Genomic DNA, 11,304 nt, shown 5'->3' on the forward strand with positions numbered 1-11,304 from the left:
GTCAGACCATTACCTCATAACTTTTGAGTTTATACTCCCGGAGTATACACCGTTAGTCAAAGGTTTCTACACCAGATGTCTAACTGACAGTGCTGTAGCTACATTTAAAGAAGAGATTCCTTCTGCATTTGATTCAATACCACGTCTCAATGTGACGGAGGACTCCTGTGCTAACTTTAGTCCGTCCCAGATTGATCATCTTGTCGATAGTGCTACAGGCTCACTGAGAATGACACTAGACTTGATAGCCCCTCTGAAGAAAAAGACAGTGAGACAAAGGAGGTTTGCTCCCTGGTAGAACCCTCCGACCCGCGACCTAAAGCAAACTTCACGAAAGCTTTAAAGTATATGGCGTTCCACCAATCTGGAAGAATCACGCTTAGTTTGGAGAGATAGTCTTAAAACATATAAAAAGGCTCTCCGTAATGCCAGAGCAGCCTATTACTCATCAGTTATAGAGAAAAATAAGAACAACCCCAGGGTTCTCTTTATCACTGTAGCCAGGCTGACAGAGAGTCACAGCTCTGTGGAGCCGTGTATTCCTATAGACCTCAGTAGTAGTAGTGGTAGTAGTAGTAGTAGTACTAGTAGTAGGAGTAGTAGTAGTAGCTCTGTGGGGCCGTATATTCCTATAGACCTCAGTAGTAGTAGTAGTAGTAGTGGTAGTGGTAGTGGTAGTAGTAGTAGTAGTAGTAGTGGCAGTAGTAGTAGTAGTAGTAGTAGTAGTAGTAGTAGTAGTAGGAGTAGTAGGAGTAGTAGTAGTACCTCTTTGGGGCCGTATATTCCTATAGACCTCATTAGTAGTAGTAGTAGTAGTAGTAGTGGTAGTAGTAGTAGTAGTAGTAGTAGTGGTAGTGGTAGTAGTAGTAGTAGTAGTAGTAGTGGCAGTAGTAGTAGTAGTAGTAGTAGTAGTAGTAGTAGTAGTAGTAGTAGGAGTAGTAGTAGGAGTAGTGGCAGTAGTAGTAGTAGTAGTAGTAGTAGTAGTAGGAGTAGTGGCAGTAGTAGTAGTAGTAGTAGTAGTAGGAGTAGTAGTAGTAGTAGTAGTAGTAGTAGTAGTAGGAGTAGTAGTAGTACCTCTTTGGGGCCGTATATTCCTATAGACCTCAGTAGTAGTAGTAGTAGTAGTAGTAGTAGTGGTAGTAGTAGTAGTAGTAGTAGTAGTAGTAGTAGTAGTAGTAGTAGCTATGTGGAGCTGTGTATTCCTATATACCTCAGTAGTAGTAGTAGTAGTAGTAGTAGTAGTAGTAGTAGTAGTAGTAGTAGTAGTAGTAGTAGTAGTAGTAGTAGCTATGTGGAGCTGTGTATTCCTATAGACCTCAGTAGTAGTAGTAGTAGTAGTAGTAGTAGTAGTAGTAGTAGTAGGAGTAGTAGTACCTCTTTGGGGCAGTATATTCCTATAGACCTCAGTAGTAGTAGTAGTAGTAGTAGTAGTAGTAGTAGTAGTACCTCTTTGGGGCCGTATATTCCTATAGACCTCAGTAGTAGTAGTAGTAGTAGTAGTAGGAGTAGTAGTAGTAGTAGTAGTAGTACCTCTTTGGGGCCGTATATTCCTATAGACCTCAGTAGTAGTAGTAGTAGGAGTAGTAGTAGTAGTAGTACCTCTTTGGGGCCGTATATTCCTATAGACCTCAGTAGTAGTAGTAGTAGTAGTAGGAGTAGTAGTAGTACCTCTTTGGGGCCGTATATTCCTATAGACCTCAGTAGTAATGACTTCATGAAAAGATTCTAACTATTAGAGGCAAGATTGATGATCTCTTGCCCTCAACTACTGCCGATCTGTCCTCAAGTGGCGTTGCCTTGGAAACGGCTATATGCCCTGGTGTATATTTGGATACCTTTTCTCCCATTAACCTAGACCAATTGTCCTCAACGGTTTCTACTTCTAAACCGTCTACCTGTCTCTTGGACCCCATCCCAACAAGGCTGATTCAAGACGTGTTGCCTTTAATCCTCCTAATGCATCAGATAAAGGGCTCATCTCTGTACTGGTCTTGTTAGATCTTAGTGCTGATAAAGGACTCATCTCTGTACTGGTCTTGTTAGATCTTAGTGCTGATAAAGGACTCATCTCTGTACTGGTCTTGTTAGATCTTAGTGCTGATAAAGGACTCATCTCTGTACTGGTCTTGTTAGACCTTAGTGCTGATAAAGGACTCATCTCTGTACTGGTCTTGTTAGATCTTAGTGCTGATAAAGGACTCATCTCTGTACTGGTCTTGTTAGATCTTAGTGCTGATAAAGGACTCATCTCTGTACTGGTCTTATTAGACCATAGTGCTGATAAAGGACTCATCTCCTTACTGGTCTTGTTAGACCTTAGTGCTGATAAAGGACTCATCTCCGTACTGGTATTAATAGACCTTAGTGCTGATAAAGGACTCATCTCTGTACTGGTCTTGTTAGACCTTAGTGCTGATAAAGGACTCATCTCTGTACTGGTCTTGTTAGACCTTAGTGCTGCGTTCGACACCATTGATCATGACATCCAATTACAGAGACTGGATCAGTCGATTGGCATTTCAGGTACCGCACTAAGTTGGTTTAAATCCTATTTATCAGATCTCAGTTTGTAAACGATGAAGCCTCAATGACCACCAACGTTAATCACGGAGTTCCACAAGGTTCTGTGCTTGGACCAATTTTATTTACCTTATATATGCTTCCTTTGGGCAACATTATCAGGAAACGCTCCATAAACTTTCATTGCTATGCAGACGATACTCAATTATATCTATCGATCAAACCAGAGGAGACCAACCAGCTCGCTAAAATTCAAGAATGTCTTAAAGACATAAAAACATGGATGACCTGCAACTTCCTGATGTTAAACTCAGACAAAACTGAAGTTATTTTACTGGCCCTGAACACCTCAGAGATCAATTAGTATGTAATGTAACTCTGTAATGCTGTTCATTCTTGTTATGACCCAGGGTAAAAAGCCTCCCTTGATACTGTTCACCTCCCTGCCTGGGGGGGTGCTATGACATGTTTTGCTTTGTTTTGTGCCTTGCCTTGTGCCTTCTAATTGCAGGTGATTGGACGGCAGTTCAAGAGGGAACCTGTGGGGGCCGTCTCTCTCTCTCCAGCTTCCAACCGGGCCATGCTGCACAACACTTGTTTTTGGGTGGTGGGGTTAGATAGGGTGTCGGTAGGGGTGAGAAGCCCTTTTTGTTTAACCCTGTTTTCGGGTAGGGAAATAGGTAAGACACCTGTACTTTCTTTTGTTTCTTTTGTGGTCTGAATTGCTCAGATTGTTTTGTTTGTTATTTTGGGCCTGAAGGAATGATGACACAATAAACTACTATTGTACCTTACAAACTGCAGCATTGGTCCTAATTTGGGAGGTGGGGAGACCCGTCTGTATGCTACGCTCTAGCTCCCCTAGGCCGGGCGTAACAATTCTGTACACATGACATCTATTCTTCTGTCCATCCGGGGAGAGGGATCCTCCTCTGTTGCTCTCCTGAAGGTTTCTTCCCTTTTTTCCCTGTCAAAGGTTATTTTTGGGGAGTTTTTCCTGATCCGATGTGAGGTCAAAGGTCAGGGATGTCGTATGTGTACAGATTGTAAAGCCCTCTGAGGCAAATTTGTGATATTGGGCTATACAAAATAAACTGAATTGAATTGAATTAATGACCCCAGGTCTTAATGTCCCAAGGCCTTAGTAGTTTAGATGTCCCCAGGTTTTAGTGGTCTTAATGTTCCCAGGGTTAGGTCCCCCAGGTCTTAGTGGTTGTGACGACCCCTCCCTTCCACTAGGGGTCTGGGTCCTGTTTGCTTTGTCTTTCAGGCTGTTCATCAGCTGATGAGCCACACCTGAGCCTGGAGGGCTCTGCTATGAAGAAGAAACACCTGAAGACAGAGGGGCTCCCTTGACTGGCTGGCTGCTCTCCTGTGGCGGACACTACAGCTTATTTGTTTAAGCTAGTTGTGTTCTTTAAATAAATGTCTATCTATCGTTTTTAACTCGTCTGGTCTCCCATCCATGTTGCAGTATCTGAGCCGGGTTGTAACAGTGGTCTTAATGTCCAAGTAGTCTTAATGTCCCCAGTTTTTAATGGTCTTGATGTCCCCAGGTCTTAATGTCCCCAAGTCTGAGTGTGTGATGTCTCTTTACTGACGGATGGCAGCGATGAACTTGTCGAAGCAGCTGAAGGGGAAAAGCGGTTCCGGAAGCTCACGCAGGAAAAGCTTCAGAGCTCCAGCAATCACATGGATCTCCTCCCACTGTCCGTCCTCCAGGTCCAGCTGCTCCTCTACAGAGACAACACGGACAAGTACAACAGGATGACAACAGAAACAACAGGGTCCAAAAAGGACAACAGGGTCAAAAGAGACAACACGGACAACCAGTACAACAGGGAGAACACAGTGACAGATGGACAATTACCATGATCTGCTTTGTGTCTCAGTTTCTGGATCACAGCCAGGTTTCCACTCACTCTGTAGATCCCGTCCACATCCAGACCTGAACACACATACAGTTACGTGTGTGTACGTATGTGTGTGTGTGTGTGTGTACGTGTGTGTGTATGTGTGTGTACCTCTCCTCTCTACCGCTCTGATACACTTCTCCATGAATCTTGGTGTTGTGCTGTTCTCTCGGTGACTGAGTGTATCCAGGTGACAGCCGAACACGTTGTCTGGACAACAAGAGAAGTTTAAGTTCACAACATTTACAACGATAAATACATAAACAACATTAACAAAGCAAACACTGTTCACAACGTAAACAAGCTTAACCTAAAGAAATGAATAATAAAAACCTAAACAATGTTTACGTTAACAATGTACAGCCTGCAGCGTTACCTCGTATGTAGCCTCTCTCTTTCACGCTCTCCAGTGTCGGCCTCCTCTGGAGGAAACGACGCAGTTTAGTCCGAACACGTCTCTGCTCCGTGTCTGATGATGAACTCCTGGAGGCTGAAACACAGAAGAGGAGGAAAAAGAGGAAGATGAAGATTATAGTATATGTAGTATTATATGCATATGTAGTAGTATAATTGTTAGGATCCCTGTCTGCTCCTAGTGTGTGCTCCTCTGTTTTTCCCCCTCATGTGTTATTGTGGGCCAAGTCCAGGGCCCTATTTCTCGTACGTGGCTCAACTAAGTCGATCAAATGTCGTATTAGCCAGCTAAAATTAAGATGATTGACATCAGGCTATCCAGGTTTCTCAAAGGCTGATCCGCCCTCAAATCATCTCGTTAATTTGAGCCAGACGTCAGTTCACAGGATAGTTGAACCAGACTTCAGTACTCAGGATAGTTGAACCAGACTTCAGTAATCAGGATAGTTGAACCAGACTTCAGTAATCAGGATAGTTGAACCAGACTTCAGTACTCAGGATAGTTGAACCAGACTTCAGTACTCAGGATAGTTGAACCAGACTTCAGTACTCAGGATAGTTGAACCAGACTTCAGTAATCAGGATAGTTGAACCAGACTTCAGTAATCAGGATAGTTGAACCAGACTTCAGTAATCAGGATAGTTGAACCAGACTTCAGTAATCAGGATAGTTGAACCAGACTTCAGTAATCAGGATAGTTGAACCAGACGTCAGTAATCAGGATAGTTGAACCAGACTTCAGTAATCAGGATAGTTGAACCAGACTTCAGTAATCAGGATAGTTGATCCAGACTTCAGTAATCAGGATAGTTGAACCAGACTTCAGTAATCAGGATAGTTGAACCAGACTTCAGTAATCAGGATAGTTGAACCAGACTTCAGTAATCAGGATAGTTGAACCAGACTTCAGTAATCAGGATAGTTGAACCAGACTTCAGTAATCAGGATAGTTGAACCAGACTTCAGTACTCAGGATAGTTGAACCAGACTTCAGTAATCAGGATAGTTGAACCAGACTTCAGTAATCAGGATAGTTGCGCGTGTCCGTCTGACTTCAGAAGGGAGAAGCGTCCATCACAGAAAACATGATTTACTAACAACACAAAGGCAAATAAACTCAAAGGAAGAGACTCCTTTTCTCTGCTGAGGAGCAGGAGATGATCATGAACAAATATGAGGAATTCCAGACCATAATCATGGCAAAATCTAATCAATTCATTCACTTCACTCGTGATTGAGAGGGGGCGTGGCTTATCTCCATGGAAACATTTATAACTTCCGCCATTCACCATGGATTAAAAAATAACCACTATTACCGCTTTATACTTGTTATGGACATCCCACAAACGTCGGAACATCTAATGCCCTCGTGTTTGGGTTCATAACATTAATAACATATATATATTTATACATATCACCCGTAGGCTCACACAGCTCGGTGACTTTCACCGACTACGTATAGATAAGTGGATGGAAATCCTCTTTATTCATTCATCTGCATTGATTTTCATGGAATCTGCTCTCAACGCAGCATCAGTGTTGGGAAAATGTATCGGCTCATTTGAAGAGCCTCATTCTTTAAATGTGCCTGCTGGCAGTCGGTGTAATGACATGCATCATCCAATGAGATCTAACATATCTATCTCAACTCTTTCAGAACAAGTATATAATATATATGTGTATATTCATGTATGTGGAGATGACCATATAGAACTTTTATTGCATTTACACGGACATGGCCAGGAAACGTAATGAACACATCAATGAGTTTCTTAAGTGCTACATAAACTTTACGAGCTCCACATACAGCGGCTTTCCTGATGTTCTGCTTCGCCGACACTGTACAACAATGTACCACACTGTACAACAATGTACAACAATGTACCACACTGTACCACACTGTACAACAATGTACAACAATGTACCACACTGTACAACAATGTACCACACTGTACAACAATGTACCACACTGTACCACACTGTACAACAATGTACCACACTGTACAACAATGTACCACACTGTACAACAATGTACAACAATGTACCACACTGTACAACAATGTACCACAATGTACAACAATGTACAACAATGTACCACACTGTACAACAATGTACAACAATGTACCACACTGTACAACAATGTACCACAATGTACAACAATGTACCACACTGTACAACAATGTACCACAATGTACAACAATGTACAACAATGTACCACACTGTACAACAATGTACAACAATGTACCACAATGTACAACAATGTACAACAATGTACCACAATGTACAACAATGTACCACACTGTACAACAATGTACCACACTGTACAACAATGTACAACAATGTACCACAATGTACAACAATGTACAACAATGTACCACACTGTACAACAATGTACAACAATGTACAACAATGTACCACACTGTACAACAATGTACAACAATGTACCACACTGTACAACAATGTACCACAAGGCTCTGCATACAGTCTGTGAGACAGTCAATGTGGTGTTCAATGTAGGCTCCAGAAGGTCTGTAATAATTGATTCCTTGAGGGCAGAATGGAAGGCGCTCGTACAGGAAGTCGTCATCATGTCATCAGAACTCTCCCCCTATGAAACATTAATATAACTAATATCACTTCATCAATGAGGAAGGGAGCTGCCATTTTCTTCAGGGGGCGTGGCCAGATTATCCAGATAGACTGAATGAGCCTGCGCTGGTGGTTTGGTGATTTTTCCATTTTTTGATGAATGGTGATTTTTCCAAACTTCGAGGAACTGAAAACCCTGGCTTGTGTAATCTCATCCGCAAAATTATCCCGCTAACCACGTTAGCCAGGTAGAGAAATGGGGCCCTGATGTTTTGTTTTTAACAGCCTACACTACCACGCCCCCCTCCTTTGGCTCAGCATGGGCTCGTTCCAGTGAGCACCGCCAGCTGGATTAAGGACCACTGCGTTCCCTGGTGTGTTGTCAGTTTGTGCCGGTCACCAGTCTAGTTCCTTCTCGTGAGTTGGAACACCTAGCTTGTTACGATCCCGACCGTGCCCAAGAAGAGAGCTCGGTGGAGTTGACGATTGTTGGCGAAGGAAAGGAGTGTCCTTGTTTCGCTAGACAGTTCTGGTCCTTGTTCTGTTTCTTTTAATCTTTGTTGTTTTCCCCTGGCATACTAGGAAAATAAAGTCCTTACTAGGATTTTTAAACTCCTCCGTGAGCGTGTGTTTTGGTCCTCCACACTACACACTTTAACAATGTGTATAAGTAGTATTATATGCATATAATACTACTTATGCATATACGACTTAATATGCACACAATACTACAAATGCATATGTAGTATTATATGCATATTTAGTACTATATGCATATGTAGTAGTATATGTATGTCTCAAGTAGTATTTAGATTGACTCACTTGATCTCTTCCTGTCTTTGTCCTCTTTGTCAGAAGCAGCTTCGTCCTCGTCCTCTGACACATGGTCCTGTTCCTGAAACATGAAACAACTTTTGTCAGCAGCTGATTCCAGATCAGTGAAGTCAGTGATGTCACGGTGATGTCACAGTGTTGGTTACCAGCTGTCTCATCGTGTCCTGCATCACTTTCAGCCAGTCGTTGATGATGCTCTCAGTGTCGTACTGCATCAGGTACTCGCAGCCCTGACGGGTCTTCAGCTGCAACACAAACAAACTAACAAATAACTAACCCGATGTTGAGTCTTCTAAACAAACCCAGAACTTGCCTTTGACATCATTTATTCTTGCAAGAAGAGGCTCAGTTACACAGAGTCTTAAGGAGTCTGTACAAGGGAGCACTGACAAGTCACTCAGACATACATAGGGAGTAGTGATGGGGGGGAGGGAGGTGGGCCTCCACTGGCATTACACTACAGTAACCACAGGGAGCTGGACACAAGTCACATGACGTGATGATGTCAGACTTCACTTAGACACAATACTTTCCCAGATATTTAAATTCATTTCCTGAAACACTAAACCGGGGTCAACCCTTGCGCACCTCCAGGACGTTCTTCTTGGACGACTTGTCCTTGGCGGCTCGGCCCACGGAGGCTCCTCTCAGCTCCACCGTGTATTCTGGAACAATCTGTGACGTTTTACCCTGAAGGAGACAGGAAGTCATCATCATCATGAGGGATCAGTTCTGTGATTGGTCAAATGGACTGACGAGTTTGCACACATTCAAATCTTTACGTGTTTAATGTAATTTGTTGAAGAAGAAGAAGACTTCTCAACCTGCACAACAGTGGCTCAAAAGCAAGGCTGTACAGCTGCCCTGAGATAGGACAACCCTGCCTTATCCCCCGCCGTACAGGGATCGGTCGACTCAGCCCAGCTCCCATCTTCACCATACATTCAGCACCCTTAAACAACAAACCCACCCAAGCCACAAACCCCTCACCAAGCCCAAAAGCCCTAAGTGCAGAGAACAGGTAAGTGTGGTTAACCCTGTCAAAAGCCTTCTCTTGATCCAGTGAAACAATGCCAACATCTACATCATGGGATTTACACACATCAAGCACATCACGCATTAGAAAAATATTGTCCATGACTGTTCTCTCTGGGATACAGTATGTTTGGTCACTGTCTACAACTACTTGCAGGTAGTCTCTTAGTCTGTTGGACAAGGCTCTGGAAAGCACCTTATAGTCTGTACAAAGCAGGGCCACTGGTCTCCAGTTCTTAAGAAGAGCCAAGTCACCCTTCTTGGGCAGCAAGGAGAGGACCGCCCGCTAGCAGGAACCAGGTAGTGATCCTGTTTGAAAACATTCCACCAACACACAATGTAAGTCAGAACCAACGCTGTCCCAGAATTGTTTAAAGAAGTCTGTGGAGAGGCCGTCAATTCCCGGAGTCTTTCCTGAAGACATCTGCTTCACTGCAGCCGTCAGCTCCTCCAGGGTCAGCTCTCCATCCAGCGCCGTCCTCTCTGAAGGACTGAGCTGTGGAAGACCCTCCAGGAGCTCCTTACGGCTCTCCTCACAGCATTGCTCTTCCCCAAACAGAGAAGCGTAGAAATCCACAGCATGGGTTCTCATCTCTCCTTGGTCAGTGGTTACTCTGCCTCCTGGGAGCTTCAGGCAGGCCATTCGCTTCCTTTGCGCCGTAGATTTCTCCAGATTGAAAAAAAACGAAGTTGGGGCATCCATGTCCTTCAGTTGGAGAAAACGGGACCTAACTAGGGCTCCCTTCACCCTCTCATGCAGGAAGAAGCTCAACTCCGACCTCCTCTCCTTCAGCAGTCGACCTGCACCGGGATCCGGGTCTCTCTGGAAGCCTTCCTCGATGCTCTTTATGTTGGCTTCCAGGTCTTTGACAGCAGACTTAATTCTAGTGGTGGCGTTTGCGGTGTACTGCTGGCAGAACACACGGATTTGTGCTTTCCCGACATCCCACCATTGCTTCAGAGAATTGAAACAAACTTTTTCAGTTCTCCACTGCTGCCACAGAACCCTAAAACTCTGACAAAAAGTGTTATCCTGCAGCAGTTTATCATTAAAATGCCAGTAAGAATGAACCCTTTCACCTGGTGAGGTCATCAGAACTAGACTGACGAGGTGGTGATCGGTGAACCCAACTGGACTGATGGTGCTGTTTTTGATCCTAGAACTGAGACTATGTGAGATGTAGATTCGGTCCAGCCTGGCTGCGCTTATCCTGTTGTTGGTGACCCTAACCCAAGTGTACTGCCTATTTTGTGGGTGTTTTACTCTCCATGTATCCAACAGATCCAACTGTGTGATGACATGATGGAGACTCTGAGCTGACTGTGGGTGTGGCTCCCCACTGTTCCTATCTATAGCGAAGTCTAAAGTGCAGTTAAAATCCCCTCCGATGATCAGCTGCTCCTGCTGGCAGCTCTGCAGCTCGCTTTGCAGCATCGTAAATAAGCGGGCTCTCTCTGGCCCCTGATTAGGTGCATATATGTTAGCAAAGCAGTAGACCGAGCCCTCTATCTCTGCCCTCACCATCAGCAAGCGACCCTTCACCACCTCTGTGACGGACAGAACTGCGGCATTAGCCGCTGTTCTGAACAGCACAGCTACCCCGGCACTGGGATTGGTGCCGTGGCTCAGGGTGCAGGAGCCCTCCCACCATAATCCCCAGTCCACTTCATCTGCTGGAGTGGTGTGAGTTTCCTGCAAGAAGAGGACGTCTAACCTTTTTTGATTAACAACTTCCATTACTAACGCCCTTTTTTTCCCATCCCTCCCCCCATTTATGTTTAGAGACCCTAAATTAAAGCTCTGCATAGGAAGGTGAGAGGATAGAAAGGAAACAAGACAATACAAAGAAACAGAAGGAAACACCAGTGTGACACATGATCATAAACTGTTTACTTTGCGTTTTTTAACCTTTCTCGCCCCCTTCCTTCCTACCGTGACTTTCCTCAGTAATGTGATGTGCTTCTTCAGACGAAACCTCTTCCGCTCGCTTAAGAGAT

At 44.1% G+C, this 11,304-nt stretch overlaps 1 protein-coding gene across 11 annotated transcripts in view; it reads right to left on the minus strand.

Moving 5' to 3' along the window:
- The window catches only part of arhgap27l (Rho GTPase activating protein 27, like), a 70,159-nt gene that overhangs the window by 8,846 nt on the left and 50,009 nt on the right, over positions 1-11,304 (minus strand). For all 11 annotated transcript variants that reach the window (XM_034540509.1, XM_034540506.1, XM_034540510.1 and 8 more), the window contains 7 exons: positions 8,860-8,961; positions 8,418-8,516; positions 8,260-8,332; positions 4,810-4,923; positions 4,545-4,643; positions 4,391-4,468; positions 4,122-4,256 (listed from right to left, as the gene is read on the minus strand). In XM_034540509.1, coding sequence (XP_034396400.1) covers positions 4,122-4,256; positions 4,391-4,468; positions 4,545-4,643; positions 4,810-4,923; positions 8,260-8,332; positions 8,418-8,516; positions 8,860-8,961 — 700 coding nt within the window. The remainder of the gene's footprint in view (positions 1-4,121; positions 4,257-4,390; positions 4,469-4,544; positions 4,644-4,809; positions 4,924-8,259; positions 8,333-8,417; positions 8,517-8,859; positions 8,962-11,304) is intronic.

The sequence above is a fragment of the Cyclopterus lumpus genome, chromosome 8, assembly GCF_009769545.1.
Source record: "Cyclopterus lumpus isolate fCycLum1 chromosome 8, fCycLum1.pri, whole genome shotgun sequence".
NCBI lineage: Eukaryota > Metazoa > Chordata > Actinopteri > Perciformes > Cyclopteridae > Cyclopterus > Cyclopterus lumpus.